Raw genomic sequence first — 23,880 nt, 5'->3', positions numbered from 1 at the left:
TCTTCCACCACCTCGTGGATAAATGTGTTTCAGATGACCTTCTGATAACAAGTACCAGAATGAGAAATTCCAGCATTTCCACTTGGGGTACAATGACTTACTACGATTTCATAAAATAACTCCCCTAAGGCACATGAGACTTTTTCTGGCTATGACAATTATCAGCATTTTCATAACTGGAAAACACAAAGGCAGTTTGATTGTAAAGAGAAATTAGTGTATTTCAGCAGAAATTATCACCTTTCTATTTACCTGCCAATGAAAGAACAAAATCTTATTCCTTTCCAGTGGGCCTTGCACAGCAAACAAACCAGATTATTAGCATGGCTGCACCCAGAAATACCCTTCATTGCAAGATGGTTTAGTCAAACAATGAATGTTTCTTTACAGTAAATAGAGGCTGTGCAACCTCCCTCTCTGCATGGGAATTAAATGATAATGCAAATTGGAACGAAGTCCTCCTTTTCCTCTGCTCCCAAACAAAACACAAGAACCAGCATTTGTCTTTTATACTGAAAGCCTCTGTCTTTTTAACTGCAGAGGCCATGGCTGACAGGTTTTATGAACTTATCGCACATCTTTGGATTTCTTTACTTCACAAGAGTAGGTAGGCTGCTGCAGATAGGAGCGACTTCTCCTACAGGACAAGACCTGCTTAAAAACAATAGCTGAATCAAATGATCACTTCTGTCATGCATCCCGCACAGAATTTGTTTTCCTGGCTGACACAACATCTCCAAAGTAACTGCCTTATTAAAACTAGAAAAAGTTTCCACAGGGAATGAGCAATTGAAATTATCAGGTCTAGCACATTGTTTCATTACTTTGGAGAGAATTATTTCTTTACTTTCTAAAAGAGAAAGTTCTGTACACATCCTAACATTAAGTGATGGTTTTATTATTGTTATAACCCTGCACAGTCAGACAGTATCGCCTCCATTTCACAAAACTGCTATAATTTCTATAGCTTAACAAAAACTACTGCATTGAAGTTCAAGCCCGGGGGCCACTACACTTTTTATGTGATGTTTAACTCAAAAAGTTTTAATAACAAAAGACACTTTTACTGGGTTATTATTCCAACTGGCAGTCCTTACAATTGTCACACTATTCATGCCCTAAGTAAATTTAAGAAATCTTTTTTTCTCAGTCCTTTGGCGAATTTTAAATTCAAGACAACCTTTGCCATCTCTTCTGTACTGAAATGCAGAAAATTATTTTTGACTGTTTAAAAACTCACTTTCTTCAAATAATAAGGTTCTCAGCTCTGGCCCATAGAAGAGATGCAGAATAAAGAAAGAAGCATGCAAAAATTGAGATTTCCTTTATCGGATAGAATCTTTCCTATTCTGCAGTAAAAAATTCTTTGCTAATCTTTCTCTCTCCTTTTCTAGCATGTTGAGGCAGTCTGTAATCTAGAAAAGAAGAATTAGATTTTCACAGTATTAAAAGTTTTTCAGCTGAAGGGAACTTTTAGAACTAGAGCACTTCATTACCAGTCACTGATAGGACTTTTAAACAGGCTAAAGTCTATTTTCACTACAGACAGTTCTGATGTAAAAAAATACAACCAAATAAAAAAAAATAGATGTTACTATTAACATTTTCTTGGTAATAAATTTTACCCAGATTCTTCTTGCTCCTAAAGTTATTTTCAGTAATTGTCAGCATTTCTGTCTCTCTCCTTCCCTGCCATTGTGAAATCTTATTACTCATTAAAATATTCCACAATCTGTTATCAACCCATTCTTGTCCCCTTATCAAACATTCTTCAGCATGAGAAGTAGCATAACAGAAGCTACAAAGAATTCACCAGTGAAACAACAAATCCCACAACTTAAAAACATAAGCTTAAGAGGCAGGATTAAAACAATGAGTAGTCCACCATCTTAACTATGTTCTTAAAATTTATTATTTCCTTCAATGTACAAAATTGGAATTTCAGAATCATAGAGCTTGGATTTTGCTTATGCAGTCTAATACATTCCCCACACTCAGGCAGTTAACTTTCACACAGACAAGAAAGTAAGTATACAAATGAAGCACCAGAGAAAAATCTGGGATACTGGACAGAAATCACTGATTTTGCCTTACAGTTTCATGGGAAATTCTGAAAAAAGGCTTTTGTGTGTGCATTTTTGTATGCATGTCTAAAAGGATACAGCAGGATATTACCACGAGTTTAAATAAAAGCATATGCACGCTGCTGCTGCATTAGCAAAATTATGCCTCGCCTTTTTTTTTTATTTTATTTTTTTATTATTTTTTAAATTGGAGTAGCAAAACCAAAACACTCAGAACTTCCAATCACAACCTGGAAATAACAATCTTTATGTGGTATTCACCTTTAAGCAAAGTAGTCTATTTCTGTACATAAGTAAATGTTTTGTTCCTGGTACAAGGCTCAACACACTGGCTAACTTGACTCAAACTTCTGACCCACTACCAGGTTTTAGGAAGTGGTTAATTCTTGTGTGGCTGAAACTGTGCTCTATTGTATTTGGAGGGTTAGTGGGAATAGTGTTCCTCAAAGGGAGTCTAAGTCATTAACACTCCTTCTCTCCTATTCTATTTCAAATCCAGAGATTTTAAACAAACTTATCACCAATTAACATTATTCATTCCTAGCAAGTCAACATCTTAATCATCCTTCTGTTCGTGACCAAATTAAAAATCCAGAAGTCTCAAGATGCCTGTATGAGTTTTTCTCTTAAGTTAGGTAATCTCTTTAGTAGCTTTTCAAATCAATATTAATAGACAGGCAGATAGTCCTACCTTTGCAGTGGAATATCCCGAGTTGCTTATGGGTTTTCTAAATAGAGCAAATTCTTTCAGTTATCAAAAAACTGAAGGATATGAAGATACCCAATAGTTTTTTTTATTAATTTTAAGCAAAAGTCCTCCTCTAGATTTTTTATGGAGTATTAACCTCCAAGTGTCATCTCCCATACTCTACAACTATTTACATGAACGATCTCTATTTTCAGAAAGCCTTTTTTAAATTTTACATATATTTGTACATGTATTACAATGCTGAAAGTACAGGTTATGGAATATTATTGTAGGAACTGCGATTCTGAGATCAAAGCAGAGTATTTTGATTTGGGTCTATTCTTAGTTGGAAAAACTACTCTCTAGTTACAATAAGTAGATTAAAACCTGTTCTAACAGATAAATTTCCTTCCTTCAAGTGAAATCTGTTTAAAATCTAATATAGACTTTTTGTTGGCTGAGCAACTACAGTGCTTTCACATCTTTTTAAATTACCATGTGACCAAATATCCAATAAAGATATATGCATTGCTATGCACCACCAGAAACTTGTCAGACTATATGTTGAGCGTTTCCCTAAATAAGCCCCCTTCTTCCTTTGTGATTTTAAGACCAGTATATACTTATTTCTTTCTCTGTCTTGGTGCATCAGACAACATAAATCTGTTCTAATTGACCTCTTCTCAGTTGTCTTCCATTAGTGATTATTTTGAGCAACCAAGAACTACGCGCACAATTCCAAAGGGCTTAATTCATCAAATTACAGAGTTAAAAAAAGTTTTTTAGAGGTTTTTTTTTTTAAAAGTACAGTTTTAAAAAAAGCATGCTAAAAACAAACATAATTCATTTTAGCTTAAAGCATGGATTAGGGGCATAGCAAGTCCCAGTATATAAGCAATTATAACACATGAGAAATTTGGGAAGGAAATAACACAAGATTGAACCTGGATGAATATTTTAACACACATAGAGAAATTATTTATTTGGAAAAACAGTGCTAAAACACAACATTAGTAATGATGAACAGAAAATAATGTGATAGAGAAAATAATGTGATAGAGCAACAAGGAAACCTATGTGATTATTTGTCAGAGCAGACTAATGATTACAATTTGACAGACAGTTCTGAGGCACTGTGACTGCAGAATATTAATATAGACCCAAACATTTATAAAGAACTCAGAAAAACAAAAACAAAAACAAAGCAAGATGGAGAATTGTAAATCCACAGGTAGCTGAAGGACCATGCACTAGGGAGGGATATGGTCTGCTTAAGCAGGACCAGGAGGCTACCTTTAGAAGTAGCATTTTGAAGTCAAGAAAAGGAGTATTTAGAATATCTCCGGTTTTGATGTGCGTGCTTGTGCTTGGGAGTATGAGGTGGTAAAGCGTGCTAAATCCACAAAATTGAAAAAAGAAAAATTTGTCAAAAAACAGGCTCATGGTGCAAACACCTGTGTGTTCTTTGGAGTACCTGCAACACCCAGTTTCACCACCAGGTTCTAGTCTGCAGACTGATATTGCTGCCCATCTCTCCCTCCTACCCCAATTCCTGTGGTAGCTCAACAGCACAGATTTGCTCTGCTCCTTCTCACCTTGGAAGCAGCTAGACAGAATATCTAGGTAAGAAGTGAGGGAAGTCTTTACAGTACCTCATTCACAGTGTTCTCAGCATCATGTGAAGAACAGTAACTGTGGTCACTGAAGCTTACCAATTTAAAGAATAACATTGCTACAAAGATATGACATAGTTTTACAGAAATGTGTAGTGGTATGCCTGAATTATACCATCATTAAAAATCCAAGGTGAATATGATGATCATCTGTAAATATGAGGATACCTATTCTCTGTTCATTATATTAATACCACCCCTACTTTTATTTATAAAATGTAAGACATTTTATAGGTATCACTGCTGTTAGATTCTTCATGTATTTTAATGCAGTTCTCATTTCTTTGGTCTTACACATTTAGACTTATCAAGACATCAATGGAAAAATATACACACTTTATTTAGATTTTACATTATTTGTGTTACTGTGATCCTATAGAAGTATTTATTCAGCTATTAACAGGGCAATAAGACATGCGCTTAGCATCCAAACTCTTGTTATACCCTGAGCTTGCTTTCTTAATTTTTTAGTTTATCTTTGCTCTTGCTGGATCGTGCATTTAGTAGTAGAATTTATATATATATATGTATCATACACATGTGCAAGGGTGGACAAAATTTTAAGATATATCCTACAGAAAACCATTATGCCCTAGATAAAAGATTTGTTAAGTCCTCTTCCTTCTAATATTGTTACTTCTTTTCATAAAATCTACATGATCTCCAAAACTCCTGTGTATCGCTTGAGTCTTAGCTCTCCATAATTTCTAGCAATCACAAAAATCAGTGGTTGTTCCTTTCTTAACAGAGAAGAAAAAATTTAGACCAAGGGAAGAACAACTAAATTTAAAAATCTTTTTATTTATATGCACAGAAGCAAACCTTCTCCTTTGTCAGAAGGTCCTCAGGAAAAGGACTATTTTCCCATTTCTATTCAATGCACGACAAACCAGTTAATAACTATTGTTTTATGTGATCTCCAATGCTGTAAAAAATATATCTGTAGAGGAGAAAAACCTTTTAAGTTCTGGCTAACAAATTTTGTTTACATGTGTTTTCCTACCACATGGCTCTTTGCAACAGTTCTTATTTTCCTTGCTTTCAACAGAAAAGCGTTACTGGAAGTTCAAAAGATGGCATATGTGCTTTTATGTGACACATATGCTGAGGTCATAGATAAAACATTCTTACTCACAGAACACACTTGAAGCAGAGCAACAACAGGACACATAGAAAAAACATTCACAGTGTTAAAGATCCCTTGATCCATTTCAGCTGAGAAATACACTCAACCGAGTACATTTCACAATGTCGAGATTACTCAGTAGTCTACTGTCAGCTCCAATGCATTTTCCATTACCATGTGCTCTGGGCTTCATTAAAACAGGGAGATAACATTACTGATGACAAGGCAACAGAGGTCTGTGGCCCTTTAGAACATACGCAGAGCTCCTTACTCGGTCAAAGCGGATACAAGCACACGTGTACTCTTTTACAGTCTTCATTCTTATTTCACATACAAGGCCTTTTGACTGCTTTAAGATCATCTGGTATTCCTTATCATCATTATCTTTAAGAATTAATCTTTGTAAAAAAATACAAGAAGGAAATAACATTCCCAAATCTTCCCCCCACTCTTCTTTTTTTTTCTTAATTTTTTATTTTTTAATGAAAATGATAATCAGATGTAAATATTTCAGAATATAAGACTTCAGAAAGCTCCATTGCTTGCTAACAGAAGTAATGGATATCATTTTTAGAAGTTTGAACTGTTAGTGGTGTCACCAGCTACCATATACAATTTCTCCCCAAGTAGCATACCAGAAAACCTCTGAATTTGACTTTCTTTGCAAAGGTCTTCGGTGCTGGCTTACATATTGGAAATATAATAGCTTACTTTTTCCTCTCAGGGTGAAAGATAATAGTCTTCACTATTGAAAGAAAATATGGAATATTTTGGACAACATGGAATTGTTTATTTTTACATCTAGCCTACACTGATATTACCGAGATGCTTATCTTCTACCTGTTCAAAAAGAAACTGAGTGACTCGGAGTCAGATTCACAGCCTAAACACTGAGGAAACCTGTTCAACTCTTTTTGCTAGAATAAACTGTTGAGAAATATCACACAATCTGTTCTACACTCCAAACAGTTTCAGACCTTCTGTATACTGATCCTTATGTCTCACTGTTGCTGAACTACCTACAATGCAAAGTTACTACAGAGCTCTTTATAGTTCAAGTTCAGTATTTCAAATGATATAATCTGCAAATCCATTGTGATAGAAAAGCTTATAATTTCTTTTGTAACGTATGTGCCCTGCTCTCAATTAAATCCCAGTTATTGTAAGTTTTCCCACTGATAAGAGGAAGGGCCTGTTTTGTCCTTGAGTCTCTTAATGCAGCACCCTTCAAGCAATTTATTTCCATGAAAACCTGTAAATGTTACTGACTGTCAAGTAGTCTCTTGATAATTAAATTGCTCACAGGTCAATGAGGCAGTAATAAAGCTATTCATAAATATGGAAGAGAAAGTGGTTTTAGATGAAGGCTGGTGAATTTACGATTTTTGCTGACTATTTCTATTTGCTTGAGACTGCAAAGAAAAAGCAGGACTTTCATCTTATCAATATGAAAATTAGAGATGCAGTTTAATTTTGGGGGCAAGTATTTCTCAAAAGGAACTGTAAAGTAAAATGTTACAACAAGAACATAGATCAAACTAGCAACCACTTGAAAAACCTGTTTGTATTACAAATTCATTCAGATAAAAGTTTAGCTATTGCACTACACAGCCAATAAATTGTATACTTTCACCATTATTTTTGAAGGTATTTCCATAGCCCTTCACTTGCTCTGTGTTTCAGAGTCGTGTTACAAACTAAAGACAAGATACAAGATATGGCATGATGACATATCCAGCACTTAGAGCTGCAATTTGTACTGACAAACAATAAAGCAATAGTTAAAGGGTTGTGTTTTTACTGTTGTACTTCAACACGGCAACGATGCTAATGCAAGTTCACCCCTGCTATATGTAGTTCCAGTAGAAGGAATGCTTAGAGATAAGCAGAATTCATATGCCAGAACGTGAAAAAGACTTGAAGAGAGTAATTCAACACATTTTTCCTGTATTTTTTTAGAAAAGGAGAATTTTAAGACTCAAATAAAAACAGCAGGGACAGGGGACATGATTAGGAGTTCTTAATTCTTTTTAAGGGATTTATCTTTTTCTTGTTTTGAACAGTACTGCTAAGAGCTAATAAATGCTCACTGACTAGCTTGATACAGGACATAATTTTAGAAGTCAGTGTCTGAACCAAAACCATCCACTAATCATACATTCCACAGAAACACTCAAAATGCACAGCTGCAGAATACCTCAACAGGGCAGGTGATAGTGCTCAGGAAACACAAATTAGATACAATGGCTTTGATAGTTTATGTAAGTATATATTTACACTGTATTTTATATTGTTACTTTTGAAATAGAAGCAAAAGCAACCCAGAAATTAGGTATTAAAATATATATAACTGATGACTTATTATTAATGTAAATTTTTCTGACCCTCAGAAAAAGAATTTTTGCTTTGCATTACCTAGCTTATATACACAGGTTCAAATACTGACAGAATATTGAATATTCAGACCAGCAAATATACAAACATAGTTCTCAAACAGTCTTCTGTTGTCACTAAAGATATGACTAAAATAAATAACATATTCAGCAATCTGTTAACTTGATAAATCATTAAATTAGCAATAGGACTGAAGACCCCTGCAGATCTGCATTTGTTTTCCTAAATAACTGTGTAACAGACACCAGACACTATGACAGTTTCCCAACTGAAAATTTACTGCTGGTACCAAGCCGGTGGCATTCATTTAAAAGGCAGCTCCAGACCTAAAGCTGTCCAAATATTTATGGGTAAAGTCCAGTAATAACATCCTGTAACAGTTAACTTCTCTATTATTGTGAATCCTGTAGACCTTTCCTCTTATTTAATCAAAAGTATTCCAGGATTTGAGAATGAAAAGGAGCCTGAAAAAACAATCCTTTTTTATTTATTTTCTAACCATTACAAGGTTTTTGTGCAACTGAAATAATGATTTCTAAGCTTGATCCAGTATTTTCCTTGACTATTCTCAGCAGCACAATATTACACATAGCTCTTGTTACTTGCCTCCCCCCACCTTTAAAAAGAAAAAAAAAAAAAAATTCCACACACTGACCCTGTACTAGGCAAAACATTGACCCTGTACTAGGCAAAACATTTCTAAACTTTAGGGCATGACAGAAAACAAATATCTTCTCATACTCCCTTGACATGAGCCTTACCAGCAAGGGCAATAAAATGAACTGAAAAACAGCATTATCACTGTATACAACTACTGGGTACAGACAGGGTTAACAACTTCATGAACTACAATGCTGACAGTTTTTTCCCCTCTTCTCTGTGCTACAGGTATGGTAGAATCCATTACTGTTGAGATATAGAAGTATGGAAAGTCAAGATCAAACAAAAAAGTTATCAAATGGAAAACTGTCTGAGTCTCATTATCACTTAATAATGGTGCCAAAACCTCATGTCATCAGTGCAAATTAAGGAAAAATATGGAAAATGTGACTGGGATGGATTAAACGAGGTTTTTATCAGGCTACACAGTAAAGTATAAGAAACTAGATAATTACTTCACCTAAAAAGGACAGCAGAAATGCCATTATAGAACTTCGCAGTCTATTTATTATCAGGCTAGCACAAACAAGCACAAGACCCAGAAAAATGACAGCAGGGACAAGTTCATTAAACCAGAAATCAGATGTTTATTGCTAGAAGGGAGCACACAGACACTTCATCTCCTGCTGCTGCTGCCGCTGCTACCACACTCAGACTTGGTTGTTGAAAGAGAGTTGGGGAAAGAGGACACAGCTCAGATGTATTCCCAGATTCAGTTTCTGAGAGAGCATTTCCTACTGTTCCTCAAAAGATCCTTCTGCTCCTATATGGCATGTGTTTTTTACCCCAAAGTAAAAAGTAAAACTCAGTATAACATGTAACTACTACCTGTTGCTGACCATAACACATCTGTTGCTGTTTGGTTGTCCTATTCCTTGCTTGGTGATATTTAAAAAGATGCTCATGAAAAATTGGACACACAACAAGGAACACAGTAGCCTTTAGTGTATTTTCTGAAGTTTGTATGTGATGACTGGAATCATGTTCCTCCAGAACTGCAATACAGATAAAATGATCATGAAGAATCAGTTAACTACTAGCAGATGTAACCATGGGTATGGATAATTAGATGTTATTAAAAGATAGAGACTAACCTTAACAGCTTGATCAATTCTTCCAACTTTCATATATATGAGTTATAATTACTAATGTCATCATTAGTAATTCACTTAAGATATTTTCAGTCTTTTCCTGAAATTAGCTAAAGTGAACCCATACCAACAAAGACGGCAAATATCTCTGTCGCTACTCATTCCCCGTGCATAACAATAGCTTAGAATAATGAGTGAGGAATGTAGGGAGCTGAAAACTTCAAGTTTATAATTTTTAAAATAAAAACGTTCAGAGGGTTATATTATTTATGTCTAAAATACTCTAAATTCAAGAGAGCAGTCAGAGTCTAATAACCTGAGTTATTTACATTGAAAACAATCAAGCAAAATCTTTTCAAAAGTCAGCAACTCAAATTGACATTCAGAATACCAAAATAGTAATCACAAAGGTGTGAAAAACCTGTTGAACATTTCCCTTAGTTGTACCAAGATTAATGGTCTTTAAAAAAATTAAAAAAAAAAAAAGATAATAAATAACATTAAAAAATACACTTTACTGTAGTAGAAATTTTCCACATACTAGCTTTGTCATTCAAATCTGAACAAAAATCACTATTAAAATGACCTGGGTTTGGTAATGTTCATTGTATGGTATTTTGAGTTGAATGAGACATGACTGGAAGCTCACAAATACTAATTTTGAACAAGCAAAGGAAAATAACTATTTTTTCTTTGAAAGGATCACAGAGAGCATTATCAAGATTTAAAACACCTTAGCTGCCTAATCATAAGTGTCTTATAACAAAAGGTCACTGTGAGTTATGTAGGCATACTTTGGCCTAAAAAGTTCAATTTGCAAACACTTTTTTCCTTTTGAATCCTGCCCACTAATCTCCAGGTCTTTATTAACTTTATTCTAAATAACACTTTCTACCTTCCATCAATTTCCCCCCCACCTTCTTATTTTTTCCCTTGTTATCTTTCATACACTACAGTAGTGAACACCAGATAGACATATAAGTCTGGCAAGATTCAATCAAAAAGATCATAGAATATCTTGAGCTGGAAGGGACCCATAAGGATCATCGAGTCCCACTCCCTGCTCCTCACAGGACTACCTAAAACTAAACCATGTAACTAAGAATGTCATCCAGACACTCCTTGAACTCTGACAGGTTTAGTGCTGTGACCACTTCCCTGGGAAGCCTGTTCCAGTGACCGTCTCAGTGAAGAATCTTTTCCTAATGTCCAGTCTGAACTTCGCCTGACGCAGCTTCATTCCATTTGCTTGTGTCCTATCGTTGGTCACCAGAGGGAGGAGATCAACACCTCCCCCTCTGCTGCCCCTCTTGAGGAAGCTGTAGACTGCAATGAGGTCACCTCTCAGCCTTCTCTTCTCCAAGCTGAACAAACCAAGTAACCTCAGCTGCTCCTCTTAAGTCTTGCCCTCGAGGCCTTTCACCATCTTGGTCACCCTCCTCTAGACACACTCTAATAGTTTGATGTCCTTCTTATATTGAGGCTCCCAAAACTGCACACAGTACTTGAGGTGGGGCCACAGCAGCACAGTGTAGAGTGGGACAATCACCTCCCTCAACCAGCTAACTATTCTGTGCTTGATGCACCGCAGAACACGGTTGGCCCTTTTCGCTGCCAGGGCACACTGTTGACTCATATTCCACTTGCCATCAACCCAAACCCCCAGATCTCTTTCCACGGGGCTGCTCTCCAGCCTCTTGGCCCCCAGATTGTACATACAACCAGGATTACCCTGTCCCAGGTGCAGAATCCAGCACTTGCTCTTGTTAAATTTCATACAGTTGGTGATTGTCCAGCTCTCTAGTCTATCCAGATCTCTCTTGTAAAGCCTCTCTACCCTCAAGGGAGTCCACAGCTCCTCCTAGTTTAGTATCATCGGCAAACTTACTTAATGTACCTTCAACTCCTGCATCCAGAATAGAGCTGAATCTTCCACTGCTTTTTCATAACAGAAGAGAGGAAGGAAATCTATCTCTTATGTTTTTCTACACACCTTTTCAACATCAGGGGGGAAAAAAACAAACAACAACAAAACAAAGAACCAACAGCTAACATATATTTAAAACTTTTGCTGTGGAATGGGGTCAGCTTTCTCACTTCTTCTGTCTGAACAGGAAAGGGAAAAGGATGGAATAAAGCTCCTACCACGTATCTTATTCTTGCAGACAGGTTTGTTTGCTTTTTTCCCCTTGATATTATGAACATTCTGATTGCAGAATAGCTCTGCAGAATTTATTCTACGCTGCATATGTAGCCTATTTTGGGAATTTATATCAAAACACAGTATCTTCAGATAACACCTGATTAATCACAAACTTTCCTTAGCTAATTTTGTTTAGAGGAAAGCTATAAGCAGAAAGACATACAGCTTGCTATTTTTAAGAGGAAGTTAGTAAGGTTACATACTCTGTGAAGACACTATCAAGCTTCACAGACAAGGCACAAAGTTAATGTATCAAAACAGGAACAAGACAATTTTGTCAAACTACTTTAGGACTTGTGTATAAAATAAGAATTTCTTAAGAAGATGAAAGGACACAGAAGAAGCCTTTTACAGGAGATGCCTAGTGTTTTCAACTGTGTTTTAAGATGCATGCATCATCAGTATAAATACAATTGCTAGGGCAGGCTTTAAGTTCACTTTCTTAAAAACTAAGTGCCTTCCTTAAGATACACTGCTGATGTAATAAAGCATTCCTACTAGTCAATATAAGTGAGGAAAATAACAAGAACCATCATCTCTGCATGAATCAAAATACAAAAGTTTTAACATACACAACACAGCTTTTACAGGAAATACTTACACATTGTCCATATCTTAACCACTTTGGTGACTGAAATGGAGATCAAATTCTGAAACAATGTTTTAAAAGCTGCTCGTGGGACAGACTTAAGATATCAACAACCTCAGAAACAAACTGACTACTTCTGATGGACAGACTTGAAATATAAGTGATCTCAGAAACAATCGAACTTCATATATAACCTAGAAAACCAATGTTTATCTGAATAAAAATATTTACTTTTCAAAATGTAATTGTTCAGACGGACTCCGTAGTCATCTGTTTCAAGATGTATCAATCATCAGTAACTTCAGAACACAAACCAAAAAAGCCAAACCCTTTCTTTTTTGACTACCATATATGGTTGCAGAGAAGTAGGGCTTTATTACATAGTGGCTTCTTTTCCACATAATATTTTCAAAATATTGGGACAGCAAATATTTAATTAACAAAAACAAATTTTAAAGTGTTCACAAATTACATTTGTGCTGTTTCGACAAATCTTAAGTTACACTGAAGTAATGTTTCACCACTGAACGCATACTCCCTTTTTGTTCTAATACAGTAGCACTCTGCAGTTTTTGTTAAGTTAACATCCAGAGAATAGAGTGTTGTTACACAATACACTGTTAAGAGATATTTGAGTATCTAATTAGGAGAGGCGATAAATGTACAAGTAAAATTACAGAAGTAGTATGCTGGAACCTTCAAACAAGATTCTTCACTTACTTATGTACCAGTAATTCTACTTTTCCATCTAGGAACAGATTTATTATCATGAACCAAATTGTTACAGTTTCACAAATTTGTATGTTTCCAAATAGGTACAGAATTTACTTTTCCTTTGGAAAAGTTTGCAACTTTTTATTTGTAGAGGAAAAAAAAATAGGTGGCAAGCACCACAATTTACAACACTGAATAGCAAATAATTACACCAGACATTTGGAAAACCACCAATGTTTGAGAGTTTTTCAGTTGTTGGCTAAACAACTGCAAGTATCTTTGCCAAAACCAGAGTAAAATGTCTAATCAAAAGTGACTTTTGTACACAGAAAATAACTTACTCACTAATCTATTTTAAGAAGAAAGTTCAACCAATTATAGCAAAGACTGTGACTATATCTATTCAGTTGTGCAGCCCAGTTTTCAATTCCAATCTCATTCAGAGCTTACAAGTTGCATCTCATACTTTAGCACATAGCAAACCTGTTCCTCCTCCAGTGGTTCACACAAATTCAGTTCTAGAGATGAAAGATAGTGTACTAGCAAGCAATGCTGTACTGGTTTTACTGTGCATTTCTTCCACAAGTGCCACTACAGACACCCCATACATTGCTGGTACAAGGGGAACTATATGACTGCACACAAGACAGACAGTCAGGAGGTGCTCACAAAGCTTTTACCTATGAGGCGGCAAGTCCCTGTCATCTTTGACTCTCAAATCTTACTTGCTGCTCCAATTGTGAGCACCGCTTGAGATGTTCCTCTTTTAATTCTACACAGGGCAAAACATCACCCTCTTGAATTAAACCATCTCCTCTAACAGTTTTTCGCTCTACAAAGCAGTAAGGTTACAGAGCAAAGAGCTTTATGATGTTCAACTACAGCATAAACAGACAGTTTTTTAATCTATTTCTATTTACCTAGGTAAATATACAGAATAAAAGGTTATTAGTTCAATCTTGAGACATACCCTATTATATTTAAACATTAAGAGACCTGATGTTAAGTTTTAGACTCATTTTTACATTTTTTTGAATTCTGGTTCTTCCCATCAGAAACTCACCACAGGGTGAGCCACGGAGAACAGCACAAACATATAGAAATCTGCATTTATTAGTAGCTTAATAGGCCACTATTAGGAACTGTAGGAAATTGCATGAAAATATAGCATATGAATCATGGTGTGGAAAAAGACAGTGTATATATATATATATACAAAGGCATACATAAAAAGGGAATACAACAGCTGTTCAACATCGCCTTGTAGTGAATAATGTTTTATAAATGTTCTCTGAGGAAAATGCAGAAAGCAGGGCAGGGAATACACAGAAATGGACAAAATTAAAAAGATCATGTGAAAAACAAGGAAACTTTCAAACATGACTGCATAAGGGAGTACAAAAGAGAGAGTTAAAGTAAAATAGGCAAGTCTATTACATCTAAGACTAAGTGATAGGGATATCAGTCATGCCATCCTGATAAAATTTCAATATACAGAAGATGTATAAGACATGTTTTAAAGATATGAGTATCTAGAGTTTGAATACACATTTTGGATATATATTAAAAGGTAATTTGAACTCATGATCTTTACAGAAGATATAAAAGCTGCAGATGCTCTAAATCTTTGAAACAGAAATCAGCTACTTATTGAGATACCTTTAATTCAGTGCACGCACGTTAAAACTCTGGCCCCAAAGCTGGAAAAAAATTGCTTTAGAGCATGTACATGCAGGCAGTTCTTATGCTATTTCAATAGAGGACAAAGGTAACATTAAAACATAAATAAACGATTTTGCTTCAGTTTATAATTTATCTTGCAAAATGCTAAATTCTTGTGCAAAAAAGTCAAATTAATTTACAATCAAACGCATGGAAAAATTTATTTTCCCCTTAGAGAACAGAACATAATTTCTACTAACCTTCAGGATCAAGGAGTTTCTCTATGCCCAGGTGTTGCCTGGCTATGTTGAATGCATGGTCTAATCGTTGCACAGGTGACTGCTGAGAAGCAACAGCATTCCAATCAAACAGGTCTGGTCTAAAACAAAAATAAGAGGACCGGTAAGTTTCTTCTTTCTTAGCATTAGATTTTACATATTTTTACAGTTATCCATCAGCATCAGCTACTATTTTTAATTTTCTTAATGAAAGAACTTGTTCAATCAGCACTGGCACTAATGATGCTTGCTTTCTAATGGGTTTGCATCCTCTACTCATCCATGTTCATCACCATCACATTAACCGCATTTCTTATTCTCCACTAAGTCCCAACAGCCTGTAACCTCACTCCCCCAAACCGCCTGTTTTCACCCATAGCGCTCTGCTCCTGTCACGGCCCAAAATGCCCGCAGCAGGCTTGCTCCCCTCCTCCAGTCCTGAAGAGTGCCTGGGTGAGAAGGATCATGTGCTGTGGCCGTGCACACTGGGACGGGCTCACAGCAGGCCAAGCAGGGCAGATAACTGCTGAGGTAATTTTGCAGCCTTCCTCCTCTCTCCAGCCACCAGTTTTTCAGCTCGCTTCACTTACTAGTTCTAAGAATGTAATTGCTTCTGAGATTACCAGCTCACTGTTATATCCGATTGAAATCGGTCAACAGGTTCAAAAATTCATGACCTGGCAATGTACACAGCATAGCTACTCATGGCACTTTCTTACCAAAACCTTTAGAAAAATACACACTTTTCATATGAGTATAAAACTGTAGTCGAATCACAAGTTTTAGCTGATAGGAGCAAAAGCACTAGAGCACAATTTAAATGCTCTTGCAGGAAAAGACAGAATGACCAAAACTGAATTATAGCTCAGATAGATACACAATTTGAGCCCTTGAATTATCAGTTGCAATATCTGCAATATAAATAATGTTGATACAGTGTGATCTTTGGCATTTCATCTGAGAGTTATCCATTAGGAGATCAGAATTCGTTATCAGGCACTCTGGAAAAAAGTTTAATCAGGTATTCTGTAATTAACGTGCATATAACATGAAGAAAAGCAACTACGATATTTGTGACTGATACAGTGCTCTAAATCAGACAATATTTAAACGTTTAATTTTACCCACAGATAAATCAAGTACGTTATTTACACAAATTAAAATGTTGCAATTAGTTATGACAGATTTACTTACATTTTTATTAATTTTAAAAGTTCATTTTAAACAGTCTCCCGTAGTTCTGATACATCGCTACATCATGCTGTAATAATGTCAAGAGAGCAAAGGAAAAACGCCATTTATGTAGTAGTAATTCCCCAGTTATGCACCTTTGCTGTCCAATTTTTTTCTGAGGGAGGTGATTTACATAGTAACAATTAAGTTATTCTAACGTATTTTGCTTCTCTACCCAGAGGTTCTTAAACATTAAATAAAAATAGAGGTTTCTCCTTCCCACACGCAGAACAACATGCCAAGGCAAGCAGCTCCGATGCTGGCAGGATCTGCAGCAGAGAGCTCCAGCGCAGTACACAGTGGGGTCTCCCAAACCGGGGAATCTCAGGGGGAGCCAAGAGAGCCACCAGGAGCCCACAGCTCTTGCAACAGCGGCTTACGGGACATTGGTGGGGCCAGGAGCAACGGCAGCCAAGCCCCCCCACACATATAAAAGAAGCCCCTGGGGAGCACTAGCGACCAGGAGCGCCGCCAACAGGGCGGGCAAACAAGATATGGCGCATCAGCAAGGGCATGGCATGGCGGCTTGTGCGGCAGTTTGCGTGGAGGGGCGTGCTGGAAGGGCGCGGAAGCTCTGCCAGCTCGACCAGGGAGCAATGGTATCCTTCCGGCACAAAGCCCTGGCCGCTCTAAGCGCTGCACCCACCACAACTGACGCAGCTTCCCAGCCAGAGCTCCGGCGGGAACATGCTGCCGCCCAGGTTCCAGGCTGCAGGCTGTGCCCGACTCTTTAACACCAGTATCAGACAGCAGCAGTGAGCACACCTGTGGGAGGTGCGCCCAGGTAGAGGAACTCCTCCGCTTAGTGACAGAACTCAGGGAAGAAGTGAGTAGGTTGAGGAGTATCAGGGAGTAGGAGAGAGACAGACAGACCACTGGAATGACACCCTATTTTCCCTGAGACAGGCCCAACAGGCAGACAGGACGCATGATATGGAGGATTCCCTATCCTCGCTTCTCCTGGCTGAACACAGTGACTTAAGGGGCAGGGGGCAATGGAGACAAGTTCCTGCCTGGAGCAGCAGGCGCGTCTCCTCTGTGACTACCCCACCTTCCCAGGTGCCCTTGCATAATAGGTATGAGGCTCTGCAAGGGGAAGAGAACAATAACGAAGACAATGGTTCATCTAGCTTGGAGGTGTCACTGAGGTTAAGTTGGCCTATGCCCTGCCTCAAAACTGCTTCCGTAAAGAAAAAAAGACAGGTCACTGTAATGGGAGACTGCCTTCTGAAGGGAACAGAAGGCCCAATACGCAGACCAGACCCACTTCTTAGGGAAGTCTGCTGCCTCCCTGGGGTGCGGGTTAAAGATATGAAGAGAAAAATTCCTGCCCTGGTACAGCCCTCAGATTATTACCCATTATTGAATTTTCAGGTAGGCAGCGATGAAGTTGCAACTAGAAGCCTGAGGGCAATCAAGAGAGACTTCAGGGCCTCAGGATGACTGGTTAAGAAATCAGGAGCACAAGCAGTGTTCTTCTGTATCCTTCCAGTTGCAAGGAACGATGAGGCAAGAAACAGGAAGAGCCAGCAGATCAATACCTGGCTCCGAGCCTAGTGTCACCAGCAGAATTTTGGGGTTTTTGATCATGGGTTGGCATATATGACACCAGGCCAGCTGGTGACATACGGGGTACACCTGTCTCAAAGCGGGAAAAGGATCTTTGCACAAGGAGTTAGCAGAGCTCATTGAAAGAGTTTTAAACTAGGTTTGAAGGGGGAAAGGGATAAAACCAGGCTCGCTAGAGATAAGCCTGGGGATGGCACGTCAATGTTTGAGCAATGGTGTGCTAGCAAGTTCCTTTGGTCTGCCATCTCAGTGGAGGTAGGGGATGGATAATCCATGTGGCAGCAAAGACGCAAGGGTTATGGATGTCTTAGAAACCATGGAAGTGCCTGAGAATGGTCACATAAGTCACCAAAATGGTCACCCAAAAAAGGTGACAGGATCAATAGCCCAACTGAAGTGCATCTACACCAACACACGCAGTATGGGCAACAAACAGAAGGAGCTGGAAGCCACTGTGCAGCAGGAAAACTATGATATAGTTGCCATCATGTAAACGTAGTGGGATGACTTACACAACTGCAGTGCTGCAATGGATGGCTATAAACTCTTCAGAAGGGATCGGCAAGGTAGTCCTGTATGTTAGGGAGTGTTTTGATTGTCTAGAGCTTAATGATGGTGATGATAGGGTTAAGTGTTTATGAGTAAGAATCAGGGGGAAGACCAACAAGGCAGATATCATGGTGGGAGTCTGTTATAGACCACCCAACCAGGACAAAGAGGCACAGGACATATTCTATAAGCAGCTGGGAGAAGTCTCCCAGTCACTAGCCCTTGTTCTCAAGGGGAACTTCAACTTACCAGATGCCTGCTGGAAATACAATACAGCAGACAGGAAACAGTCTAGGAGGTTCCTGGAGTGTGTGGATGACAATTTCCTGACAGTTGGTGAGGGAGCTAACTAGGGAAGGAACCCCACTGGACCTCTTGTTTGCAAACAGAGAAGGACTTGTGGGTGATGTGACGGTTGGAGGGCGTCTTGGTCACAGTGATCATGAAATGATAGTTTTCAATTCCTGGAGAAATGAGGAGAGGGGTTAGCAGAACTGCTACCTTGGGCTTCCAGGGGGCAGACTTTGGCCTGTTTAGGAGCCTGGTTGACAGAGTCCCTTGGGAGGCAGTCCTGAAGGGCAAAGGAGTCCAGGACGGCTGGACATTCTTAAAAAATCAAATCTTCAAGGCGCAGGAGCAGGCCGTCCCCATGTGCCAAAAGACGAGCTAGCGGGGAAGAAGACCGGCCTGGCTGAACAGAGAGCTTTGGCTGGAACTCAGGGGAAAAAAGGAGAGTTAATGACCTTTGGAAGAAGGGGCAGGCAACCCAGGAGGACTACAAAGATGTCATGAGGTTATGCAGGGAGAAAATCAGAAGGTTCAAAGCACAACTAGAACTTAACCTGGTTCCTGCTGTAAAAGATAAAAAATGTTTCTGTAAATACATCAGAAACAAAAGGAGGGATAAGGGGAATCTCCATCCTTTATTGGATGCAGGGGGAAATATATAGTGACAAAGGATGAGGAAAAGGCTGAGGTACTTAATGCCTTCTTTGCCTCAGCCTGTAATAGTCAGACCAGTTGTTCTCCAGGTACCCAGCCCCCCGAGCTGGAAGACAGGGACGGTGGGCAGAATGAAGCCCCCATAAACTAAGGAAAAATGGTTAGCAACCTGCTACACGACTTAGACACACAGAATTCTATGGGGCTGGATGGGATGTGCACTGGTTTTGGCTGGGACAGAGTTAATTTTCTTCATAGTAGGTAATATGGGACTATGTTTTGGATTTGTGCTGGAAACAGTGTTGATAATACAGGGATGTTTCATTATAGCTGAGCAGTGCTTACACAGAGCCAAGGCCTTTTCTGCTTCTCACCCCACCCCACCAGCAATTGGGCTGGGGGTGCACAAGAAGTTGGGAGGGGACATAGCTGGGACAGCTGACGCCAACTGACCAAAGGGGTATTCCATACCATATGATGTCATGCTCAGCAATATAAAGGTGGGGAAGAAGAAGGAAGGGGGGGACATTTGGAGTGATGGCATTTGTCTTCCCAAGTAACCGTTATGTGTGATGGAACGCCCCCGCTTTCCTGGAGATGGCTGAACACCTGCCTGCCGATGGGAAAGAGTGAATGAATTCCTTGATTTGCTTGCGTGCATGGCTTTTGCTTTACCTATTAAACTGTCTTTATCTCAACCCACAAATTTTCTCACTTTTACCTTTCCTATTCTGTCCCCCACCCCACCGGGAGGGAGTGAGCAAGTGCCTAGTTGCTGGCTGGGGTTAAACCATGACAGGGATCCACCCAAGGGTACTGAGGGAGCTGGCAGAAGTGCTCACCAAGCCACTTTCAATCCTTTATCAGCAGTCCTGGCTAACCGTGGAGGTCCCAGATGACTGGAGGTTAGCAAATGTGACGCCCATCTACAAGAAAGGCCAGAAGGAGGATCTGGGGAACTACAGGCCTGTCTGCCTGACCTCGGTGCCAGGGAAGGTTATGGAGCAGATCATCTTGAGTGCCATCATGCAGCACGTACAGGACAACCAGGTGATCAGGCCCAGTCAGCATGGGTTTATGAAAGGCAGGTCCTGCTTGACTGATCTCCTTCTATGACAAGGTGACCCACTTAGTGGATGAGGGAAAGGCTGTGGATGTTGTCTACGTAGATTTTAGTAAAGCCTTTGACACTGTTTCCCACAGCATTCTCCAGGAGAAACTGGCTGCTCATGGCTTGGATGGGTGTACAATTTGCTGGGTAAAAAACTGGCTGGATGGCTGGGCCCAAAGAGCGGTGGTGAATGGAGTTAAATCCAGTTGGAGGCTGGTCACAAGTGGTGCTCCCCAGGGCTCAGTACTGGGGCCAGTTCTTTTTAATATCTTTATCAATGATCTGGATGAGAGGATCGAGTGCACCCTCAGTAAGTTTGCAGATGACACCAAGGTGGGTGGGAGTGTTGATCTGCTTAAGGGTAGGAAGGCTCTACAGAGGGATCTGGACAGGCTGGATCAATGGGCAGAGGTCAGTTGTATGGGGTTCAACAAGGCCAAGTGCCGGATCCTGCACTTGGGTCACAACAACCCCATGCAACACTACAGGCCTGGGGAAGAGTGGCTGGAAAGCTGCCCGGCAGAACAGGACCTGGGAGTATTGGTCAATAGCCGGATGAATATGAGCCGACAGGGTCCTGAGGTGGCCAAGAAGGCCAATGGCATCCTGGCTTGTATCAGAAATCATGTGGCCAGCAGGACTAGGGAAGTGAACGTGCCCCTGCACCTGGCACTGGTGAGGCCACACCTCAAATACTGTGTTCAGTTTTGGGCCCCTCACTACAAGAAAGACATGGAGGTGATGGAGTGTGTCCAAAGAAGGGCAATGAAGCTGGTGAAGGGTCTAGAGCACAAGTCTGATGAGGAGTGGCTGAGGGAACTGGGGTTGTTTAGCCTGGAGAAAAGGAGGCTCAGGTAAAAATATCTTATCACTCTCAACAACTACCTGAAAGGTGGTTGTAGCCAGGTGGGTCTCTTCTCCCAAGTCCCATAGGACAGGAGGAAAGGGCCTCTAGTTGCACCAGGGGAGGTTTAGACTGGAAAAATTTCTTCACCGAAAGCATTGGAACAGGCTGCCCCGGGAAGAGGTTGAGTCACCGTCCCTGGAGGTATTTAAAAGACGTGTAGATGTGGTGCTTAGGGACATGGTTTAGTGGTAGACTTGGCAGTGCTAGGTTAATGGTTGGACTTGATGGTCTTAAAGGTCTTTTCCAACTTAAACAATTCTATTATTCTAACTTCAAAATATTAAATTTGGCTGGGGGCAGGAGGGAGAAGGGAGAGGAAACTTTGGTGATAATCTCTGTTTCTAGTCCTGGATACATTGTCTGTGATCTCATAGAGCGGTTTGTGTACAAAAACACAGGCATTTTCAAAGTACAGATTATGTGTGCACAATTTTTTCCATCCTCCTTGTACTGGGTATGACTGGGATGGAGTGAGTGTTCTTCATAGCAATCCATATGATGCTGTGTTTTGGATTGGTGGTTAAAACAGTGTTAATAACAAACCAATTGTTTGGCTATTGCTGAACCGTGCTTACACAGAATGACAGACCTTCTCTTTTTCCCCCCCTGTCTGCCTCCCCCCAGCGAGTAGGCTGGGGGTGGGCAAGAAGCTGGAAGGGGACACAAGCAAGACAAGTGACCCAAACTGGCCAAAGGGATCCTCCATACTAGCTCAGCAATAAATAGTGGGATAAAGGAAGAGGGATTGGGGCTTTTGTCTTCCAAGGTGGCTGCTGCTTGGAGAGTGGCTGGGCATCAGTCTGCTTGTGGGAGATGCAGAGTTACTGCCTTTACTGCCTTTGCATCACTTGTTTTTCTATTCTTCTTTCCTTCATTTATTAAACAGTCTCTATTTTGACTCATGAGTTTTCTTGCTTTTGCTTTTCCTGTTCTCTTCCCTGTCCCGGAGGAGCAGGGGGAGAAGCAAGCAAGTGGCTGTGTGGGTGCTCAGCTGCTGACTGGGGTCAACCCACCACACTCCTACACCTTACTCTACAGGCATATGGATATTCAATTCTTTATTGTCTCCAAATTTAACACTTTTTGGCTAGCATATGGCATAGGATTCATAAGCTCATACATCAAATTTAGCAAAGAGAACACTGTAGTAACCACAAAGCTATCTGTTATGACTTCTTTAAAAAGCTCTTCAAGGATGCATTGTACAAATACTACAGAGATTAGGTTATAAAAATATTATTCAGTGACAAAAGCTTTTAGGACAACGAAAGAAAAGAATCATATCCAAGGGATTACCTCCCCCCCCCCCCCCCGCAAAAAAAAGTTTTTGCATTTGCATTTTGCATTTGGGGTTTGGTTTGAAGTTCTAATCACACTTGTGCTGCTCAGAGCAACACATTATCTTCACACAATCATGACTTGTTTGGTGATACCATATTTTATATACAGGAACATGCTTTCTTCTAACCAGTCAGGACTCCACTGAGCAAGAACAATAACATTTAGAATTATTAATTGAGCAATGACACAATGTTGTCTTATTCCTCTTGAAAAACCTCTGTCATCATTAATAATATCTTAGATGTTCAATTTCATCCAGCTTCTCAATTCCATAATTCAGGAAGATATTTTCGAGTTAATGTGTCCAGATAGGCCAAGACTATTATCATCACATCTGCTGTAGAGGTAGGATTCTCAGTATGAGACACAGACAGAATTATTTTTTTTGTTGTTCTTTTAAAAAAATACCCAAGCACTCAAACACAAAAGTTTCAATAACAAAGTTTCAGATAGCATCATGTTGTAACACCTTGGTTGAATTTGCATGCTTACTAGCTCTACTGCATATGTGTGCGCCTGGGTAAAGCATATACAGCATCTCTCTTTTTACACTTACTACAGATGGCAAAAATTTGAACCCTCTGAGACACAGCTATAAAAGAGAAGTAGTAAGCTTCAGTAAGTCACTGACAGGTTTCTTATGAGTTTTCTTAGTATTTTACATAAAGAAGACAGCACAGATTCCAAGCCAACTTAAAAGTATATAGCCACCCACTGAAACTCAGCTCTGACAAGCATCAACTTCATTAAAATTAAAAATTCAAAAAGCTCTCCCTATTCCAACAGCAATTTCACTTTCCAGATTTTCCCTTTGTTGAAAGAATACTTGAATATACACATTCCAGTAGCACCAGCACTAGAATAAGAGCGTCATAATGTCAGCTTGAAGTGTCAGCTTCTCAGTGTGATGTGTCTAGATGTTTTGCTGGGTATATTTATGCAGCAATACTGCCAAGTATGATTGCAGGAGATATTACAGCCCAAAATATTAATAATTGTGGTATATGGCAAATAGCTTTTAAAAATCCCTGAAACAACACTGAAGCAAAATTTCAAATAACAACTA

General features: G+C 39.3%; 1 protein-coding gene across 1 annotated transcript in view; it reads right to left on the bottom strand.

The window, feature by feature from the left end:
* The window catches only part of DMD (dystrophin), a 1,150,282-nt gene that overhangs the window by 888,701 nt on the left and 237,701 nt on the right, over positions 1-23,880 (bottom strand). Inside the window, exon 7 of the mRNA XM_072848384.1 lies at positions 15,145-15,263. Coding sequence (XP_072704485.1) covers positions 15,145-15,263 — 119 coding nt within the window. The remainder of the gene's footprint in view (positions 1-15,144; positions 15,264-23,880) is intronic.

Source organism: Ciconia boyciana, chromosome 1 (assembly GCF_034638445.1).
Source record: "Ciconia boyciana chromosome 1, ASM3463844v1, whole genome shotgun sequence".
Taxonomy (NCBI): domain Eukaryota; kingdom Metazoa; phylum Chordata; class Aves; order Ciconiiformes; family Ciconiidae; genus Ciconia; species Ciconia boyciana.
Note: the sequence above shows the minus strand (reverse complement) of the source record. Positions and strands in the feature narration are given on the sequence as shown.